At 41.0% G+C, this 23,505-nt stretch overlaps 1 protein-coding gene and 1 pseudogene across 1 annotated transcript; one reads left to right on the plus strand and one right to left on the minus strand.

The window, feature by feature from the left end:
- Positions 1–2,968: 2,968 nt before the first annotated feature.
- Positions 2,969–5,336, plus strand: LOC135702864 (uncharacterized; annotated as a pseudogene).
- Positions 5,337–17,286: 11,950 nt separating this feature from the next.
- Positions 17,287–17,910, minus strand: LOC135702887 (uncharacterized). The gene has a single exon (XM_065223942.1). The coding sequence runs from the start codon at positions 17,908–17,910 to the stop codon at positions 17,287–17,289; it is 624 nt and encodes a 207-aa protein (XP_065080014.1).
- Positions 17,911–23,505: the final 5,595 nt, after the last annotated feature.

Raw genomic sequence — 23,505 nt, forward strand, 5'->3', positions numbered from 1 at the left:
GGTATCATCCAAAACATTTGTGGAATAGTTCTATTATTTGGGTTATCGTTCGTTTATGGTATTTTTTAATAGGAATATATTATCAGCTTTCTGAACAATATAATTGTTATTATCTCGAAAAATAATTTAAAATTCCTTACAATGGATGATGCTCCGAAGAAACTTGCTAAAATTTAAGTGAAAACATAATAAAATTTACTTAGAAAGTACCATAAAATTTATGTTGTTTTCTAGTGGATTGGGCAAAGATCTTTTCATTTTGAGTAATTTTCACTTAGATGCTACATGAAAATAAAGTGAAATTTATTTCCAAATCCTATACTACCTATTAGAGTTGTATGTGGATTGAAATTAGAACTTTCAAACCAATCCACATATGAAAAACGTAAAATTTACGTGAAAAACTAGATGGAAAAAATCTATATATGTTTTCATGTAACATCTAAGTGAAAAATTATCTGAGTGCTGCGGACTGCACATAGCCGATGTCGTTTTCCAACGACGCGCCTCACACGCTGAGTGGTGGTCTTCTACCTAGACGGGGTACGGCCGTCGCATCGATGGTCGTCACCGTCGACGGGAAACTGCGGAAAGTGGTTGCCGCTGAAGATGAAGGTCACCGGTTCGAAACCAGTGGGTTGCTGCTCGCTGTCCCTAGGGCGCGGGAAAACCTTTTGCTGCCCTTTTCCGGCCTCGGGTACCACCGGGTGTCATTCGAAGCTGGAAAATGGGGTCAAAACGGTCGCTGACTGATGTGGGTGGTTTATAAAGAAAATCTAAATTAGCAAAGTTAAAGAAATTTTCTCCTTTACTTTTATCACCTTTAATTTCACACCACTGCGCGATAATTAAAACTTGGACAACTTTCGCCTCTTCCACAGAACAGAACGAAGTGTCTGAAGTCTGAAGATCCTCAGATTAGGCACAAGAATTGCAATCTTCGTCGCAGGAAGGGCTGGTAGCGAGTCACTTTTTTTAAGTCAGTCACTTAAAAGTGACTTTTTTCACTAAAAAGTCACTTAAGTCTCTATTTCCCGAAAAATAGTCACTAAAGTAACTTTTTTTTATAACCCATGTGGATTGCGTAGAATTTTGAAAAAACAACAATTGAGTTGGCAACACGTCACGGCAACATTTGTTCTAGAAAGAGTAATTCAAAATGAGCGTGTTAACGTTGACAAGAAGAGAAAATGTGAGAAAAGCCGAAAACGTTGACAGCAATGTTTGAGTTCGGAATCTCTCTTTAAAGCGCAGTCCAGACTGAGCAGTTATAACATGTTATAACGGTTGCCAAATAATTGCAACACAGAAACCACCATCAAGATAGCGCTATAACATGTTATAACTCTGTAGTCTGAACGTACTATTAGACTAGGCAAGTCAAATGATGAACTCAGTTGAATTCAATTGGCTTGAAAAGTTGAGCCTGGTTCAATTTTTTTCAATTCAAGTGAGTTGATCAAGTCAGTTGAATGGCATGACTTACACGTTCCATTCGCGTTCAAGTCATTTGAATTCAACTGACTTGATTAATTGACTTGCCCTGTCTAAACCCAGCTTTACTCCAGTGGAAGTTGAGGATGGTGGTTTAATCTTGCTTGGTGAGTATTGATTACGTTTGATCGGCTCATACGGCTGCTCCATCAACAAGAGCGAGAAAGACGGTTGCAAATCGTTAAGAAAGTTCACCTCCGTGTGCAAGAAAGAGAAAGCAAATTAAATCATTAAAAAAATCATTCGTTTTAAAGGTTCATCTCTCTCATTCATATATGTATGTCTGTTTGTTACACCATCATGAAAATTTTGCCGCTGATATCAACTTCGTTTTATTTGAATCATTCTGTAAAAATGTGAATGCACTATACGAAAGTGGAGCAGCTACCCAACTAACATTTTCAGCTTTGTAAGTCAACTTTTCCAGCGTTGTGCTGTAAAGTAGCTGAAAAGAAGCTGCAGATACAGCTACAAGCAAAAGCTAGTAAAATAGTTTTGGAGAGCGTTTACTCAACTTTCTCACAACCATTATTCAATTTGTCAGTCGCATTGAATAACATCAGCCAATAAACGCTAATGTCACTTCTATACACACACTACCCAACTTTCAACTTGTAGCTGCAAAACAAAGCTAACAAAGTGAATATATTACTCATTTGATGGCTTCTACACAACCAACCACTCTTGCTGAATAACATAAACATCAAAAGTGCTTTTTCAACAACTAAACAACCTGTACTCAGCTTATAAAATGTGTTATAGCAACTTCGGAAGCATTTTCACAGTCAACTAGGTTTATTTTTAGACGTGTGCAGTTTTACAGCTTTTACTCTGCTCTTTTATAACTAGTCGAGAAAAGTGATTCATGTGCACTATTATAAAGCCTCTACTCAGTGATTTTGTTGTAGAAGGGAATGTTGATTTGTTTACATAAGTTCAAAGTGTTGGCGTAGCACAGTTGGTAGTGTCAAGGTTTGCCAATGAGGTCGTCTCGAGTTCGATTCCAGGTTCCGGTGCAGGCTATAAATAATTTCGTGATGATTTGTTGTAACTAATTTCGATTAATTTGATTCACAGCAAAATAAACTAAATAAATTCCTTCATAAAAAAGCGTAAACAGTATTTAACCCGGCTTCAAGAGAAAGCTGTGTAGTGATTATTGGATAACCGGGAAAAGGTTGAATAAGCGCCTTTCAAGTTCACGCACAACTAAACAGCAGGATAACAGCTGTATAGAAGCGTTAATGGATATGCAATAAGAGCTTCTCCCGACCGCTCCAACAGCCATAAGTAGCTGAGTAAGTTCACCAGATTTGCTTGTATAGAGGTTGAGTAAAGGTTTCTTCATATCGTATAACGTTTGAATACAGCTTGAGGCTGTATACATGAAATGAGTAAAGCGTTTACGTTGTGAAAATTGTTAGTTGGGTAGTTCTTTAGATTTCTGTTTGGTCTAATTGTAAAAGAAAAGTGTTTTTAATTCATAACAGGCAGAAGTGTTTCGGGTAAATATAAGAAACAATTTTATAGATTCAAAATTAACAAATTTTATCTCAATTTTTAGGACAGTATGGGGAAATGCACTTTCCGCCCTGAATGGTTGAAGAAAACCGATTCAAATGAATGTGTCATTTCTAAGTGGGCCCGGAAACACAGTAATATGGAAGCGTTCTGCAATAGCCAAAGGTTTCCAAGTTTTCGAGCAGCACGCGAATACTGCGAAACATAAGGAAGAATGGATGGTTCTTCGTGGTTCAAGTCAACTGCGGCTTAGCAGGGATCGCGAGTCAAAATTGATCGACAACGAGCAGTCATCCTCATCTGCGGCATTCATTCGTCAAGTGCTGCTTTTAAGTACACGAGATGTAGCTGCTAAGGCCGAACTAATCTGGTTATTAAAATGCATTGCATCAGATTTTCCAGCTGCATCCTGTGATGGCATTCGAGATACCTTCGATGCTTTGGCACCTTTCTTCCGAGAGGTTGCACTGGACGATACACGTGATTCTCTATACACGTTGTGCTACGATGAGACAACCAATTCGGCTGGGAGAAAAGAATTGCAAACAGCCATCCGCTACTGGCCCAAATCGAAGTCACAGGTTATTTCAACGCATCTACAAACGTTCTTCATTGGTTCTGCTAAAGCAGAGGACATCCTTCAAAAGTTAAATGATGCATTGTAAAATGATGCATTGTAAAATGATGCATTGCCGCGGAAGAATCTTCTCATGCTTGGTAAATATTTTATGAATACTATGAAATAGAAAAAAAAATACTACCTACCGGCTTTTGATTGATCAACTTCTAGAGGATCGCCGAAAGCCTTTGCTGATTATCGGATCCTGCAATATACACACCTTACTTAACGGATTCTTAAAAGGCATTGAGGAGTTAGAAGAAGCCGCTTCGGAACCCATCATAGCAGTGTACTACTTCTTTAAAGGCTGGCCGTCAAGACTAGGAGATTTTGAGAAAATACAGCAACAGCTCGGATTACCCACCAACCGTTTCATCAAGCACGTCACGTCACGGTGGCTAACTTTGGAACAAGCAGCAAAACGGATTATTCAGCAATGGCCTGCACTGGTGAACTATATCACAAATTTCGTTCCCAAGAAACGTCTACTGCTGACGAAGACAACGTCATATTCAAGAATCGTTAGATTTTTGAATAACCCGAGTATGAAAGCGGAGGTGTTGTTTGTGGTGTCGAGTGCTAATATTGTCACCCGATTTACAGGTCAGTTCTTTTTCCTTACTTCTTGGGCTGTATGGGCGAGCTAGAAGTTCAGACAAACTGATGTTTGAAAAAAAAAACTGAATAAAAAGCGTATCAACATTGAATTTGCAAAATCGATTCAGTTTCAAACGTATTGTGGCATATATATTTTTTAATTCAATTGAGTTAATTTCATTAAAATGCTAAAAATAAAAACTAAATTTATTTTAGAAAATTTTAATCTTTTATAACATACGCTGTAACTAAAACTATGAACATGCAGTCCTACATTTTTTTTAAATTAGGTTTCTTCCAGAAAGAAGAGCCCCTCGTTCACTTGATGTATTCAGAGCTTGAGAGGCTAGTCCGTACTATAGTGACCAGAGTATGCTAAGAGGATGTGTGGCCTGCTGATACTATAATACCACAGGACATTTTTGACAATGTTGAATACTTACTACCCCCAGAACATATAATTATTGGCGATGAAATATCTGCTGAGCTGACTAAATTGAAAGATGTTCATAAACTCAGCTTCTTTCAAAATGCTAGAAAACATTATATCGCTTCTTGTAAGCATGTATTGAATAAATCAGGAATTCGATACGCCTCGTAAAGCATTGCCGTTGCATTAGCCCATCGAATCGAAAATCCAGTCGTGGTTTTAACGAAATTGTACAAATTGCGAAGTCACTTCCGTTAGATATCAAAACGGACTTGCTATTGCATGAATGGAATCTGCTCAAATGTGAAATGGATATTCAAGACAGTGAAAACCGAAGGATTGAAGGCTATTGGAACCAGTTCTTCAGTATGAAATCAGCTAGAGGAGAGGCTAAATATCCGTTGGTATCAGTAGTTGTAAGGGCGGCTTTGACGGCGTCCCATGGCAACGCCGATGTCGAGCGAGGATTTTCAACTTCGGCAAGGATCCTCACCGACAATCGATCCTCAATGTGTGAGAGGACATTAAATGCGTTGATGGTGGTCAAAGGCGCAATAAAGTCATTCGGAAATGAGCCGCATCTCGTTCCCATCCCCAAAGAACTGATAATGATGGCTAACAAAGCATATGCCAACTACAAGCAATATTTGGAAGATCAGAAGCGAAAAAAGGAGGAAGAAAGATTGTTTGTGGAAGCTAACACTCGTCTTAAAAAAGCTATTGAGAACCATAACATATTGGCGGAAGTAGAGCTGGCTCAGGCAATGCTGGAGGGAATGTCAACTGTGCGCAAGCAACAATCAATCCAAAAACGAGCTGCTGATCATATACAAGAAACTGTAGAGAAAAAAAGCGCGCCTTATCACTAGTTTCTTTGCTCAATAAACGTCACTATTGGTTACTTTTTACTACTTAAGAGTCACTATTTGGTCACTATTTCCGATATTTTGGTCACTAAAGTCACTACTATTTCATCGTTAAACCGCTACCAGCCCTGCGGTAGGAAATTACGTGAAATCGACGAAGTTGATTTTCACTAAGTTCTAAAAATCGCCTTCACGCATACTAGTTTTAACAGAAATACGAAGGAAAGCATTCTTTTTCTATCAAGTTAACACATATGCCTATTCGCTTTCCACCCGAAGAGCATGAAAGGATGGGACGGGTCAACAAATCCTGAAAGCAGAATCGTGCAGGTCGATGTCCTTGCGTTTACGCGTGGTTTGCTAAGACTCTTCGTATGGCTATCGAATTACGCTTTGGCGCCCGAAATGGTACAGAGAACTCATTTACCATCTAATGAACATTTCGGTGAGTGAACTGTTTGAGAACGCTTCATGCTAAACAAGGGGTAATTCGATGGGGTTTGGAAAATTTCAATTCATGTACAACTTTTTAAATTTGAATTTTATAATACATGACACCTGCCTTTATAGCCGGCGCCAGTGGTGTAGTGGTAAGCGTGGCTGCTTTCTCACCCCAATGGGTCTGGGTTCAAACCCAGCCGAGGTCGTGTGGGGTTTTTCTGAGGCATAAAAATCTCTGGTCACGTCTTCCTTCGGAAGGGAAGTAAAGCCGTTGGTCCCGGCCGATGTGTGTTTGAATGGGTGCGATATCCTACGCAGGTGTGGAAGCTGCCTTCCTCGGTGATTGGCACTAGATTGCGGAACAGAGACCGACGTTAAATAAAGGAAAGAAAAAAGAAGGTGGCACCTGCCACAACCTCACCCAGTGCTGTAAGTGCCAAGGGTGGGGTCACGGAACAAATAATTGCTACATTTCAGCTATATGCTTGAATTGTGGAGATTCCTCTCACGCAAAGGACGACTGTCCTGTGAAGTAAGATTCTCAGAAATTTAAATTTTCAAATGGTGGTGAAATCAAAATCAGCTATCTTTCATGATCACAAGCCATCATCACTATGAAAATCACCCCTGATTTGCGACCAATATCATCCAGCATGAATATCAACCAAGATCAAAATCATCGGAAGTAATAGGATTAGAAGATATGTTAAATTCTAGAATCTGGGACATTCCGAAATTTAAGACAGCATTCCGGATGAAATTAAAATGGTGGATTTCAACCCAAGATGGCTTCCACAAATCCAAGATGGCTGACCAAAATCCAATATGGCGGCCTCCGGACAGTGAATATGCATCTAAGTCCATGCAATATGGGCACAGACAAACAGACATAACACTCACAATCACATTTATCGCAAATAAGGTTGGGAATTTGCTCGCATTTGTCATGGTGGCGCCACTGAAGCGTTAAGCTAGCCACCACATTTTAAACTTATCAGTGATGCCAATTCTTTTCCAGATCAATTTAGTAGATGTCAGCTGTTGAAAATGAGATGGCCCCCTTATTCCATTGGAGACACATGCCACACACTAATCTCTTGACTAATCTGAAGAATACAGAAACAAAAATTGACGAATATTACATCCAAACAGCAGCACATCGGTCGCATGTTGTGTAATATTACGCTGTACGATGTTCACAGAATTTTTAAACAAATAATTTTTATGAGTGTAATATTGTATCCATTTTTTACCAGTGATGATCAATACATCATCATGAATAACATTTTTATTTGTATGCTGTGAACACATTAAAGTGATGAGCGGTGGTTGAAAGGGCACTCATTAGTAAAATGAGGCAAATAAACTTAAGAATTTCGTAAGGTTCGACTTATGAACGACACATATGGATTTCATAAGCGTGACTTACGAATGATTTTCGTCTAACATGAGGTAGCTCTGATACGCCTATAACCATTGGAATTTTACAAGCGTTGAAAGACGAGCGGTCAACACACAGCCTTCGTATTCTCAGCGTCCATGGTTCGGTTCCAGTCTGCTCCGCTTTATTATTTTTTGGTCATAATTATTTTCATAATGAAAATCAGTTAAATTCATTTCTCTGAGTGTAATGCATTACCATGTTTAAAAACTTGTTCTCAGCAAAAGAATAATAACACTAGACAAACAAAATAAATTCCTAAAAACTTGAGTTTATTCCAAAAACGAATTCCTTTTGAGGTGTATTTTTCAGATGGTACCAATAACATCTGACACACCCTATTACACATGCCCCGTACAACGACGAGAGGCGCGCGTTGTTTTCGCGTTGATGTCTGGTTGTAATTATTATTTTCTATATAAATAATGATAGTAATCGCATTGAACCTTTAATATATTTCACCGCTTATCTTGGTTCGCACTTTCGTTCGGTGCGTGGTAGGAAAGTGCTGAGCGATACTGAACGAAAGACTACGACAACCGACACGGTCCCGGGACTTGGTCAACCCGTGGTAGCACTCGTCGATGTACGTTATATGAAGCCTCGGCACGATGCAACTAGCTGTACTGTACCCTGCGAGGCGTCGTTAAAAAGAATGAATAATGAAAGGCATCAGCTTAGCGTAAGACCACCGCTTGTTTGTTGAATTAGTGGGTTTATAGGTACTTCTAAATGGCATGATGATGTCAATTCATCTAAACATATCTAGATTTATGATGTATCTAACTATAGAAATCTCATTATAAAATCTTCCTACCAGCTTCTATTTTAAGCAAATTTATGAACTCTGATTTATATTAAAAAAAATTACTCTCTTTGCGAATGCATCCCAATATCTCATCCAACTTCCGCCGTAAACTTTCACCGCCGTCAACTGAACCTTTCTCCGCGCACAGAAACCACGACCACGCCGCCGACGACATTGAGTTGCGGTGCAGCGCAAGACGAAAAACCACCAGCTGCGAAACGTGGAAACAATCACTGCAGCCGTTACTCTCGTTCATGACCCTTCCAATGCAATGCAATCTGGGGGGAAAATGGAAAGGAAGCGCTGCAATCGGGTATTAACTGCAAATGCAAACCGCAACTTTCGCGACCATCAGGCGTTCATTCCTATCACGCATATACGATATTTTGCAGTATATGTACCTCTACGTATGTATTAACCATAACCAAGAGGCCCCTTTCTATCTCCGCAGCAGCACAGTTAGTTTAGTGTTGCATGCATTCGGTGAAATGAAAGTGTTGCATTATGCGTGGGAAAAATCAACCGTCCGCTTGCACCTCTTTTCTTGATTTGTTGAAAGGGAAAATGCTATGGGATGGGACATGTGGTCTCATGTCACAATATTGCGCTTTTCCGTGAATATTTCAATGATCATGGTTGAAGAATAGGAACATGAAAATGCGTCTCGACCTGGGATTTTTATTATTATTTTTTTTCCAAATTCGCGATCTAGGATCTTGTAGACAGGAATGAGGTTCTTGATATGTTGAAGAAGTTCACAGAAATAATAGCACCATTCGGATAGAGAGTTCAGAGCTGATCATTTCATCATCAAGGAGGTATTGGTCTTTTGGACAACATTGCTCAAGACAGCACCCTTGTATATTGCCGGGATCTAGAGATATTGCATCAGCACTACCGCCTCCTTGGAAGAGAAATCGTAACTGAACTGCTCACCATCCAGAAGGTATATACGTATTATACAGAGTGACTGCACTGTCAGATATATGGAATTTTATATGGCTGGGATAATCAATATATGTTGTTTATATTTTTTTTTGAAAATGTAATGACCAATTGTTGAAAAAGTTACTTAATTATAATTAACGCAGAACATTTTTTTTTGATGATCGCTGTGTGGTGTTAGTAACGGCTACACTTAGTTCAATTTGAAACTAAATTACTCTTTAGATAGTACCTGATTCATCTGTATTATAGTAGGTAACATTACGTGGACGACATCTTCATGACAATCCCACGAAACACCGAACAGCAGGTCCTAGACGCATTCAACAAAATAGAACCAAGATTACAGTTAACTATAGAAATCGAGGACGACCGAAGACTGGCATTCCTTGACATGACGGTCATACGGAATCCAGATCAAATACTGACCACCGAATGGTACGCCAAACCAATTGTGTCAGGCAGAATGCTGAACTACAAATCATGTCATCAGCCAAAACACAAAATAAATGTGGCGACCAACTTTTTCCACCGAGTTCACTCTCTCACACGCAACAAACCCAGGGAAGAAATAGTAAAAACAATCCACCAACATTAGGGTGCTTCATTCTGAAAAAAGTGATGAATTTCTGATGGGCCACCCTCCAGTTCGATTCATAGCCCCAAAATATGAACCTGTGCAAAAATTGGTAAAGATTGATGAAGGTTTAGAGGTCGCGCCAATGATTTGAAATTTGTATGGGAATTACTATGGAAGAATTTAAAAAATCGCTTATATCGCTATAACTTTGCTTCTACTTGTCCAAATGTCGAAAAAATTTAGTATGTTATTGCTATGGCAATAAACAAAAAGCCTACAGTTGCTACGCTCAGTTTTGCAGCGTATCAAGAATTATAAAAATGTGAAAAAATGGCAAAATAGGGTAAATTGACAGATGAATATGTACAAGGCAACAACGCCAATTTCATCGCAACAACAACAGGCTTGTTGATCATTGTCATGACAACCACATATTTTTTTTTTCAACGTTTGGACAACTACAACCAAAGTTAGAGCAATGTAAACGAAAATCAATAATTTCCCATACTAATTCACCAAAATCTCCATACAAAATCCAAATCATTGGCGCGACCTCTAAACCTTCATCAATCTTTACCATTTTTTGCACAGGTTCATATTTTGGGGCTATGAATCGAACTGGAGGGTGGCCTATCAAAAATTCATCACTTTTTTCAAAATGAAACACCCTAACCAACATCTACTAAGAAACAACTACCCCAAACAACTAGTCAACCGATTACTAAATCTACATAAGAACAAACATCAAGATCATCCGTCCAACACCCATTCCAGCCAACCATCCCAAGTAACCAAAAGTTCTGATAAAAGGCCATTTGTGGCTTAAGCAGCTTAGTTGGTGATGATCTTTAGAATTCTAAGCAGCCTCATTTTTAAGTCGTTATAAGAACTTGAAAGTTCCGGTATCATAATTGAAGAGCATTCTAAGCAGCTTCTGGCGGAACTTGAACAGAACTTTAGAAAATAAATTAAAAAAGGTTTTTTTTCCTCTACACCAAATTCTATGTTTAGTTCGCACTTTTATGAAAGTTATTTCTAAAGGCAGGTACTGCCGGATTCCGTAAAAACGGAAGCCACGTGTCCATATTTATCTTAATCTGCATTGCGTCACACCAGTGAGTAACCAGGAAAAGCCAGTTTTTGAAAGCATCCTGGAAAATGATCTCCATCATTTTCTTGTATATTTAATAGAAGTTAGCATAGCGTAGCATAAACCAGGTTGCACAATGCCGTAGGTGGTACGAGCTCCAAACTTTTGTTAAGAAGGAGACCCACCTTCAGCCGTTGCTGTTAGATAGTAATTTGTGATTAATTACTACCTCTTAGATAAAGGATGTGTCTCCCTCCAACAGACCATAGCTAGTAGACCACGTCCTTGTATCTTGGTGTGGAAAGAAGATCAATGTTAGTCCGACACTCAGAGAGATGCAGAGAACTCAACGACCCCTCATAAGTGTCACGGGAAGGGTGAAATTCTGTTAGTATTGAGGGTAAGCCATAGGATATGCCCAGCCGGCGTTGCTGGCAATCGTTATAGAATTTAATAAATAGAAGCTGTAAGTAGTTTATCTGTCCGTTGATGCTGTTCATTACCTAAACATATTATTCAAAGCAGTCTTCAGATTTTGGAATTAAGAAACGTTATCAACTTGATCCTGTTGCTCCTTTGCGCCTGAAAATGTTTGTTGATCCTTAACATATGCAAAATTCATTCTGATCGATAGGAGGTTCTCATGTGTAAAAGGCTAACTTCTTGGCCTAACTTCCACTGTCTGGCAGTGGCGTTATGGATAAAATCTGCCTGCAATCATTTCTTATCTCTATTAGCTCTGAATGTTTGCTCTATAAAAGACTTTTTGAACAGAAAAAAAGCAGCTTGCGTTTCAATAAATAGCAGCCAAGTTCCAGGAATGTGAATCAATTCGATTTTTGTATTTTAATATTGCGGGGTTGTCAACAAACCACGTAGCATTACGTCAGATTGTTGCGGAAAAACGTCTTCTTTTAGTTTTATTATCTGAAACTCATATTGTAGAAACAGAAACTGCTTTTTTATCACATTCTAGACACACTGGCGGTGTTGCTATTTATGTTAAAGAATCAGTTCAATTCAACCTTCGTACCGACGAAGTTATTTATGGCAACTGGTTCTTGGACATTACAGTTGTACGTGGCATGAAGATGGGTAATTATGGTGTTTTGTATCATTCTCCCAGTTCTAGTTACCAGCGTTTTGTTGAAGTTTTAGAGAACTGGTTCGAGACATTCCTTGATTCTAGTAAATTAATTATATTGGCTGGTGATTTTAATATTAATTGGCGTGACAACCATAATTCGAATCATTTGAAGCGTTTAGCTGAGTTTTTTAATTAAAGCAAACGGTAAATGAATATACGCGTATTTCCAGGCACAGCAGAACTTTTATTTACCACGTTTCCCATGAGCCAGCAGACAAAATTTGACAGCTCTATCAGTTGAACTCTAACCGTGATGGCAAAAACAGTGAAGCAACTCCGTTCAGAAGTGTGTGCGTTCAAAGAACGGCACCCCGCCGCGTCCAAAACGGACATCGTGCGGCACTTTGTGGACGCCGGATACGCCCGTTCCGGCATCTACAATATCTTGGCACTATTAGGCAAAAATCAGAACATCGAAAGAAAGTCAGGTTCTGGACGGCCGACGACCCTGAGCGACAAGAAGCTCCAAAGGATGTCGAACATACATGTCAGGAAGCGGAAGTCACGTCCACTGGTTTCGGAGCTACAGGAGCTCGTTTTTCCCGGCGAATCGCGACGTGTCGGTGGTGATGGATGACGAGACCTATCTCACCCTGGATGGCAACGAAGTGAGCTCCGAGGTGAAGTTCATTTCACACACCAAGTTCCCCAAGAATGTGCTGCTGTGGCTGACAATCAGCGAGAAGGGGATGTCAAAGCCGCTCTTCTTTCGCTCCGGACTGGCCGCGAACGGGGAAATTTATAGTACAAAATGCCTGCCGGAAGTTGCGTCGTTCATCAAGAAATACCATAAGGGCGAAGACGCGGTGTTCTGGCCGGATCTGGCGTCGGCCCACTACTCGAAGCGATCGTTGGAGGAGATGGAGCGGCTGAATATCGATGTGGTACCCAAATCGGCGAACCCGCCCAACGTCCCCCAGCTGCGTCCCATCAAGAATTTCTGGGCCAACCTGAAGCGTAAGATCTACTCCAACAATTTTGGCGCGAAAACTGAGGAGGAATTGATAAATAAAACGAAGAAATAAGAACTCAAAAATATGCCTAAATACACGCATGTTTTCGTCCGCCATGGCGAATGTTCCGGTTAACTGCCGGAAGGCCGCTCGCAAGGGCGTAGAATTTTTTTGCAAGTAAGCTTAAATAATTACCTTCCATGGGAAATTTATCAAAAGAAATTATCTGTCTTAGCTTTTTTTTTCACCATCCGAAAAAAGTTCATTTTTTAATGCAAACGTTATAAATAACAACGATGAATTAGTAAAATTGAAGTGCTGGAGGAAATATTCGATACAGGCTGTTTCGAATCTTGTTGAGAGGAGAGTGGATTTTCCATTCGCAGCCGGTAATTAAGATGAATCTACAGCTAGTTGAGCAAAAGTTTGTTTCTTTGAAAAACTCGAACAGCTGGTACAATTTGGATCTTTTGCGTCTTAAACAGAAAAGGGACAAATGGTACAAAAAGTTTGTAGATCAAATAATGACAATCATTGGAATAGGTACACAATCGTGCGTAATAAGTATTCACAATCGATAAAGAAAACTCGTTGTGAATATGTTCAAAGGAAGACTGATCAGCATCAAAACAACAGCAAAGAGTTATGGAAAATTTTGAAATCTTTAATAAAACCTAGTAATTGCAAACCGCGGTCCATATCTTTATTTGGCACATTAGAACAGTCAGAACAAGTAATTGCAGCTTAGTTTAATGATTATTTTGTAGACAGTGTTTCATTGATTGATCAATCCATTGAATTGGTTGATGAACCTGACGAAATAAAACAGCCAGTTAATAGTAGTTGTAGATGTGAAGTTTTTCACCCAATTACATTAGATGATTTAGAGTTATTTGTTTTTCATTAGGAAAATCGGCTGGAGTAGATAATGTTAATGCTAGAGTTATTCAAGATTGATTTCATGTCATTGGCCACATCTTGCTGGATCTTATTAATGAATAATTGCAAACGGCACATGTGCCACAAATTTGAAAGGAATCCTTAGTTGTTCCTATTCAAAAAGTTGCTGAAACGATTAAAGCCGAAGAGTTTCGTCCCATCAACATGTTGCACACATTAGAGAAAATTTTAGAACTTGTTGTTAAAGGCCAGCTGTAAGAGTATTTAAATAGTAATAGGTTGTTGATACCAGAACAATCATTCTTGTGAAACCGCATTGAATTTGGTATTAGCGAAGTGGAAAAACAACTTAGAGTGTAAAGACACGATTGTTGCTGTTTTTTTGGATCTAAAACGCGCTTTTGAAACAATTTCTAGGCCCTTATTGTTAAGATCAATCAAGCGCTTTGGAATTACGAGTACTGCATATAAATGGTTAGAAAGCTATTTGTCTGACAGAACTCAACGGACTGTTTTAATGATTCTGATTTCAGTCCCGTGGGGAATAACCTTGGAGTGCCCCAGGGAAGTGTATTAGGACCCTGTTATTTATTATATATTTTGATGACTTGCGACGTGTTTTACGATTTTGCGACATTGATCTTTTTGCAGATGATACTGTATTATTCATTGCAGCTTAGGATTTAGATGATGCCATTTTTATCGGCAGAAGTGGGAACAATCGGACTGGATTCGAAATACTATTCGAACTACAATTGAAAGGAACGTCTTTATTTGTCAGTAGTATAATTTGAACTGAAGAAAATGAAGTTATGCTCTAAAAGCAAGGCATACTGCGTTGTATATACTCAACACTCCTCCTCAACGCGACTACAACAGACCGCACTGCTTCCTTAGAAATTCCAACCGTATTCGTGGTAGAGGTTTGGTTAAAAGATCCGCGGCCATCTTTACCGTAGGGCAGTATTCATACTTGATAACACCACTATTGGACTTCCTGTCGGCAGAAGCCCAATCGGCATCAGCGTAACCCACCAGACCAGATGAATCACCACTGCTACTCAGTCGAAGCTTCAGATCAATTGTCCCCTTCAGGTAGCGAACCATTCGCTTCAACTCGTTCCAGTCACGTTGGGCTGGGTAACTCACCTTACGACTCAAGATTGAGATTGCCGTTGCGATGTCAGGTCTGCTGTTGACTGCGATGTACAACAGCTGCCCAACTACCTTTTGATATTCTTGATTATTTGGGAGCTGGCCATCGTTATCTTCCGTCTTGATGTACCCAGGATCAATTGGCACGGTTGACACTTTCGCATCCTGTAGGCCAACAGAACAGATGACGTCTTCAATGTATTTCCGTTGGTTGATAAGAAAATCTCCAGCATGGTGTCGATCGACTTCGATCCCGAGGTAAAACTTGACATCACCGAGGCAGCTGATCTGGAAATTTCTTGCAAGCGTTCGCTTCAATGCGTCGATCATGCGTTCATCCTCGCTCGCTACGATGAGATCATCCACATACACGAGAACATAGCACCACTTGCTACCAGCTCGCTTTCTGTACAGGCAGGGATCTGCGTCACATCGTTCAAAACCATCCGCTTCCATCACCTCATGCAGTCGCTGGTTCCAAGAACGAGCCGCTTGCTTGAGCCCGTACAAACTTTTCTTTAAATGGCATACCTTGTTTTCCATACCGCTGACGACATACCCGGGAGGCTGCTTCATGTAGATCTCCTCCTCAAGGTTGCCGTTGAGGAACGCCGTTTTTACGTCGAATTGCTTGACGATCATCTTCTTCTTGGCTGCCACAGACATCATGGTGCGGAACGTAACGTGTCGAACTACTGGCGCAAAAACTTCATCGTAGTCCGTCCCAAAACGTTGAGTGTAGCCCTGGGCTACCAGCCTGGCTTTGTACCGAACTACATTGCCATTTTCGTCTCGCTTCTGTTTTTACACCCACTTGCATCCAATGGCGCGGCTACCCGTCGGCAGGTCGACTATATCCCAGACATCGTTTTCTTCGATGGATGCTAGCTCTTCCTTCATAGCCGTGCACCACTTGGCGCTGTTTGGACTGGATAACGCTTGCTTCAACGATTTTGGCTCCTCCTGAACCGAAGTTTCTGCTGTACAAGCATACCGCTCTGGAATAGCTCCGAGATTAGCTCTTGTTGATCTTCGAGGTGGATCGACATCTACACTGGACATGCTCCCGTCCACACGTACGTCATCCGATTCAGTTGATCCTGGCTCACTCATTAGGTCTACTCGTTCGAAACAGATGGATGGTACAACCGGACTTTCTCCCACCGAACCTGGCATGGGCCCGCAAGAAATAAGAAATTTAACATCACGGCTAACAGTTACCTTTCCATTCGTCTCGTCCACCTGGCATGCCTTCGATACTTCACTGTATCCGACGAACCTGAGCTTGACAACCTTCCGATCCAGCTAACCTCGCTTTTCATTTGGTACATGGCAGTACGCATCCACATCAAACCGCTGAATGTGTCCGAGATTGGGCTTCTTCCCGAACCACCGCTCATATGGTGTGCCACTGATCGACCGTGATAGCAGCCTGTTCTGCATGTAGTTTGCAGTTACCACTGATTCTCCCCAGAAACGCTTGTCCAAATGTCCATCAATGAGCATGCACCTGGCCATTTCGACAAGGTAACGATTTTTTCGTTCTGCTACCCCATTTTGCTGTGGGGTGTATGGTGCCGTGAGCTGGCCGATGATACCATTTTGCTTCAGGAATGCATTGAATGCCTTGCCAGTAAACTCACCACCCCTGTCCGAGCGGAAAATTTTGAGCTTCCTTCCAAACTACGCCTTGACTAGCTCAACATATTCCTTCAGTTCCTGGAGCGCTTCAGACTTCTTCCGTAGCAAATAAACGACCGTGTACTTACTGTAGTCGTCGATGAATGTGATGAAATATCGTCTTCCGCCCAGAGTCGCCGTCCTCATTGGTCCACAGATATCAGTGTGAACCAAATCCATCACCGCCGATGACACACTTTCTGACGTCTTCGGAAATGATGTCCTGTGCATCTTACCTTCAATGCACACTTCACATGCATCAGTGCAGCTGCATCTCTTCACCCTCACGCCGTTGTCCAAGGTCTGCAATTTCAACACCGCTTCGCAGTCTCTGTGTCCGAATCGTCTGTGCCACGCATGCACGCAGTCCAGTCATCGTTCGTCATCACCATGGATACGTTTTGGGTTGATTGACGAATTATGAACAAGTTACCAACGGACTTCGCCATAGCACATATCTTTTCACCTTTCATGATTCTCGCTCCAGTTGCGTCGAATGTGACGACGAATTCTTTCTGCACCAGCCGCTTCACGGATAGCAAACTTGACTTCATTTCAGGAACATACAAAGCGCTTTCTATTGGAACTTCACGTAGTCGACCAGAACCATCTAGCACATTTATTCGCCCAGCACCTCGGCCTTTCGAACGTACCCGTTGGCGACCCAAACGTCCTCAGTAGCTGCATCATCCAAATCCTCGAAGTTCCGGTAATTTGCAATGTGGCAGGTTGCACCGGAATCCAAAATCCATTGGTCTTCCGCTTGACTATTGCATCCAGTGAGAAACGCGTAGCTATCATCATCATCATCTTGCTGCGATACGTGGTTGGCTTTCTGTTGCTTGGATACTGCCTTTCGGTGCTTGGATACAGCCCCGTTTCCTTTCTCCGCCTTCCATACTCTGAACTTTTCGCAATTTGCCTTCTGGTGACCTAAATTTTTGCAGAAGAAGCACCGGTCTTTTTCGGCCTTTGAATTTGCATAGAGAACAGCTTCAGGATTATCGCTATCATCGTTGCGCTGCTTCTTTTTCTGCCATTCATCGATAAGCTTGCCCTTCACCATATCCAGGGTCAAATCATTCTCTGGTCGAGCTTCAAGGGTGGGTACCAACGTCTCGTACTCCTCCGGCAGACTGCTGAACAAAATCGCGACCAACCATTGGTCGTCAAGGATCTTTTCGGGCTGTAAATTGTTGAGCTTCTCGAACAATTCCGACAACTTCGATACGTGCGCTTCCATATCTCCATGTTTTTCCAGGCGTTGACTACAAATTTTCCGCATCACAGAGACCTTCGTCGTGAACGTTTTCTTGACATGGAATTTTTCTAAAGCTTTCCACGCCTCTGCCGCCGATTTGGCCTTCCTAATGTTTATGTATTAATTGGTTATCCTCCACGACCAATCCAATCGATGCCAGCACTTGATCATCCTTGGTCTTCCACGCACTTGTAACCGCTTCTGGCCTTGCGTCAGCTATGGTCATCCAATTTCCTTCCTTGGTCAGCAACAGCTTCATCCGGAAACTCCAGTTATCGTAATTGGATCCATTTAGCCTTGAAAACGACATCCGCCATCTCGTTACGAATTCAAATTCTATCTTCACCAGTTCCGATTGCCCTGTCTGGGCCCATAACCTATCGGCAGAAGTGGGAACAATCGGACTGGATTCGAAATACTACTCGAACTACAATTGAAAGGAACGTCTTTATTTGTCAGTAGTATAATTTGAACTGAAGAAAATGAAGTTATGCTCTAAAAGCAAGGCGTACTGCGTTGTATATACTCAACAGTTTTACACTTGAATGAAGATTTGCGTTCTCTAAGTAGATGGTTGAAGTATAAGCAGTTGAAATTGAATACAAGTAAAACTAAATTTATGGTAATTTCGCGGAATCGAGTAAATGAGAACGTCTCTGTTGTAATTGATTATGAGACTATTGATCGCGTTCGCGAGATTAAATATCTTGGCGTAATTATTGATGACAACCTTAAGTTCAACTCTCACATTGACAATGTCATCAAGAAAATTGCCAAGAAGTATGGAATTCTATGTCGACTGAAAAACGATTTAACTATTGCCAGTAAAATACAGCTATACAAATCAATCATCTCTCCACATCCTTTGCCCTTCCATTTTATTTCTGGCCAATACAACACAAATATCGAGATTACAGCGCTTGCAGAATAAAATAATGCGTTTGATTTTGAGATGTAATAGATTCACTTCCTCGACTTTGATGCTAGACGCCTTACAATGGTTGTCGGTGAAGCAAAGAATTGTATATTTGACTATGGTGTTCATTTTTAAAGTAGTTAACGGTTTGCTGCCACGATATTTGTAAGATCGAATTGAAAGAGGAAGTGACTTTCATAGATATAAAATACTAGAAACGTGGCTTAAATAAGAACACCACATTTCTTGACTTGTGCTTCACAAAATTCATTATATTATAAAGGTATAAATGTTTTCAATTCGATGCTTAGACATATAAAATGTTCAGTAACACAGAATTTAAAAGACACTGCGTTTCACACGTTAAAACTGTCTTTTGAACAGTTATCCAATGATTTTTTTTTATGAATTGACATACATAGTTGACGAAGTTATCTCTAACGGATTATTTTATATGGATAGCTGTCATAACGACTTTTTTCAATAATTATTGTAGCACTGCAAAAACTATTTCTGTTCGCCTCGATGGTGATGATGGATTTTTAATATTTGATTTAAAAGTAGATTAATTAAAAAAAGTAGTCTACAAAGGTTTGAGCCTCGCGCGCGTATTACTGTTATATTTTTTTTTTTTGCTTTATTAGAGAGATTTTCAGCCTTGAGCTGGTTCATCTCTTAACAACGACGGGAGTCCCCCTAATTACAGAGCTAATAGGAAGGGGAGGTGAGGTTCCAGAAGAGAACCCCGAGGATACGGAGTTAGGAGATGGGTGGGAGCTCCAGAAGGGAGTCTCCATAATAACAGAGTTTTAATATTTCAGAGTTGGGAATTTTCCTTTAATGCTACCGATGAATGCTGTCCTTTTGAATAATCGTGGTCAAGTGGTCAAGTTCCGTGTCCTGTTCCTTTGTAGTCGCTGTGTTTAATTTTAGTGCCGTCATTCGTCCATTTCCGTGTCCTTGTACGTGCTTTGCTTGGTTCAATATATTCGTTCATCCGTGTCCGAGTCAGTATTTGTTGCCGAGGTATAGTTTTGAGTCCGAATCATTGTCCGTTGTAGTTGCTTGGGTGTTCAAATTTGGTTAATCAGACCTGCCTCCTGAAGGAAGCAGAATAGTGCAGCGATGCTGGATGGATCATCCTTCAGGGTATCCCTGATGCTACCTGGGATCCCGTAAAGGGAACGGGGTCCGTGGTACTGGGGGCATTCGTATAAGAAATGCTCCACTGTAAGCGGAACATTGCACGTATCGCACTGTCGTCTGAATCCGCCTCCGCCTCTCATGTTGTGGGAGACTTTGGTATGGCCGGTTCTCAACAGAGATAGAATGACTTGAAGTCGGTGTTCAGGTGGATCCTCCCATTTCCTGGTATCCCCTTTTACCTTCCGGATAAATAAGTCTCGAGATCGCATCCATTCGTTAGTCCAGCAGTTCCAACCTCTGGCTCCACACCAGTGGACCCTGGCTATAGGGGGAGCTCCAGGTTAGTGGTATTATTCAGGAGATCGTTCGCCTCCATGAGGAGGGACACTCCGTCACTTGTCCCTGTAGTCTTTTCTGCAAAGCCAATCGCTTTCTTGCAAACAGTTGCAACAATGTACTTTTCAAAAGGCAGCCTTCCACTCTCCACGCAGGCTGCCAACCTGGGGGTGGATGGGAGGAGACCTGATGTGACCCTAATGGCCTGATAATACACTGGAGCCAGTTTGGAAATCAACCTATCAGCAGCCAGGCAAGTCAGTTCTAAACCTTAGGTTAGTCTGGAATCAACTACCGCTTTTGCTACACGCATACGAATAGCACGGTTGTTCATCAAGTATCTTTTGGCCAGTGTTCGGAGTAAAATTACTGTTATAGAGACTGAAATTTAACATTTGATAAAAAAAAAAAATGCAATTTTGAAGCTTATTTGGAAGATACCTTGAGTTAGTAGTAAGTTTTCTAGCAAATGTTGGGGGTTCGTGAGCATTCCCGACATTGCTGAAAATAATGATAGCATCAGATTGCGGGGTTGCTAGTGTAATAGGATGCTTTGTTGATTGTTCATTAACTCTTGATTGCTTGTAATACTTATGAATAATTTAGGTGGACAAAAAGGCGAGCTAAGGGCTGGACACATGAGATTTTCCACATTTATATCGCTGTGAAGCAACTGTAAACTCTAGAGGGAATTTATATCTGTAACTGAAACCAGTTCGATTTTGTTTGCTAACCTGGTTAAAATGTCATATTTAATTATCTTAAAGAAAAATCGTCCAGCTCAAACCTTTGTAGTGGTAAGAGGTGGGACCATCATCATCATGATCATTATGAATGCACGAAGCTTGAACCCGGGAGTTAGAAGGTGACAGCTCTACCGCAGCTACAATAGTCCATTTCAAGAACGCAAGCATTCCGAAGCATTTATAAAATTTTCACTAGAACGAAAACGACTCAGCAAAACCTCTTGTCTATTTGATATATGTTTCACATCGAAGATGCGTCACACATACCAAAACGACCAGGCCTACAGTGCAGCATTTAAGGGGCAAGATGTTCAGAAAACATCGGGCCTGTTTAAATCGAGGATTTAAACACGATTTAATCCCGATGTAAACTAGGACATAAATACCGCTCATAAGTGACATAGAAAATGTATTGGGTTGTTATTGGTTATAATGTTAAGTAGTCAATGACTACCTGCAACCACCCACAACCACAGCACTGGAAGACATGTGCTGAAAAGACAATGTTATTTTCAAATGATCCAAAAAAGGCTGTAGTTTGTGCTGTTGTTTCTTTGGTGTTCAATGTATTTATAAACTGGGCAATTCCTTCAAGCATGGACATTGTTTAAAAATATCATCCATTTCATCATTACCATCAACAGCAGCAGCGAGTCCATCTCGTTACGGTCCGGATCATCCCGAGCGGACAATTCATTTTCGTTGGCCCACTCTACTCCTGATTCATCTTTATTTATGTACTTTTCGCCCAACGCACCGTCGTCGTCGTCGTCATCTTCGATTGGTCCAATGCACTTTTCTCCTACCTATACATAAAATGCATTTCGGTTGAACTCTGCGCGAGAAGTTCCACCGACCTCATCCTCCAAACCAAAGCTCCAAGAAAGGAGAAGAGAGCGCGCGCGAATCTCGTTTGGTGGATTTCTTTTCTTATTTTATTATGTTTGTGCTCTTTTCGGCGTTGTTGTTGCTGCAGCAGCAGCAGCAGCAGCAGCAGCAGCAGCAGCAGCAGCAGCAGCAGCAGTAGAAGCTACTTCTGCTGCAGTTTTGCTATTTTTTCTCTTATGCACTTCTTTCGTTTGAATGTTATATTTTTTCCGCTGATTTTATTTTTTGCTCAGCTTCGTTACGATCTCGTTTATTTATTTTTTCGTCTTCCGCGCGGAGTTCAGCGTTTCGTGAAAGTTCATTAAACTCATTCTCGCCGCGTCATTTTTATTACGTTCTGCACTACATCTTGGGTTCCCGTTTTGCGTCCGCCGCATTTGCACCCGTGGTCCTCCTCAGGTTGGTGAATCTGTCTGCCGGCACTGTCTGAGAAATTGATTTATTTTGAACACAATGGGGAAATTAATTCGTTGTTTTGATCTAGTTTCGACTCGTTCGGCCAACATTTGCGATATTTTCTTATTTTTTAGGTTTCAAAGATAATACAGAATGGACCATAATCGAGGCTCCCCACATTTTATTTTCCCATTCCAGCTCAGTGCCCTCGGATTGTATATCGGGTCCAGAAGGGCCCCGACCCGGAGGACCAAGATTGGTGAGAGAAGAACCTTTTCGGTTCGCTGTAGTAGTGCATGCGTTGTAAAATGCAGTCTTGCTCCGGTTTGGAACGGTGCACGAAATGCATGTTGCTGGGATGTTGAATTTTTCCTCCAATTCACTAACTGCATCATATAGAAGAACCTAACCCAACGTATAGGTTTTTCTTCCTGTTTTGTTCCTTTTGATGCAACTTTTTTTCTACTCTCTTTCGTCTCGCTTCATCCAAAGATATGCAGCACATTACAAACACCGATGAGCGGTCGCGTATTGCATTCGGAAATCCTCTCTTTGTGCATTTTTTTATGTTGCTGCTGCACTCGTCTAAATTCTATTGCAAATCTTCCCGCAGGTCGTCCCTTTTCCAAAGTGCATACATTTTTCTTGTTTTAGGTTTTCTTTTCGCCTTTTCGACGGACGCAATCTTGTTATTTTTTTATTTTCTTTCTACAGTTTTGCTCCCCTGCACGAGAGGAGATTCTTTTTGACGGATTTCGCGAGATTATTCACCGCGCCCGTTCTTCCGTTGCCGCTCCGGCTTTGTCCAGTCTCCGGCTGAATGCATTAGGAAACAAGTTTTATGCATGCAGTTTTTGATGCATTAGAAACGCAAGGCTTTGTCGGGAGATGATGGGTTTCAGCTATTCGAGACCATCAATTTGGACTTGTTTCTTGTTTGGGCCGTGAGAGGGGTGTTTTTTTCTGTCCCTGCGAGGAAAGAGGAAGGAACTTGAAAATCCAGTTTAAGGCAGATTTAAAATAGTCGATATTTAGCATCTATTTAGTCTGCATTCTAGGTTAGTTCGTTGCACGTAGAAGCTGTTTGAACTGTTCATTAGTAATTTATCCAATGCAAAGTTTGTTATTGGATTAGTTTTCGTTAAAAAA

This window comes from Ochlerotatus camptorhynchus, unplaced genomic scaffold (genome assembly GCF_037179485.1).
Source record: "Ochlerotatus camptorhynchus isolate MF236.1 unplaced genomic scaffold, CSIRO-AGI_Acam_v1.1 ptg000202l, whole genome shotgun sequence".
Taxonomy (NCBI): Eukaryota; Metazoa; Arthropoda; class Insecta; order Diptera; family Culicidae; genus Ochlerotatus; species Ochlerotatus camptorhynchus.

Bases quoted from the DNA above. Each gene is read 5' to 3' on its own strand.
- LOC135702887 (XM_065223942.1), bottom strand. From the start codon at position 17,910: ATGGAAGCGCACGTATCGAAGTTGTCGGAATTGTTCGAGAAGCTCAAC.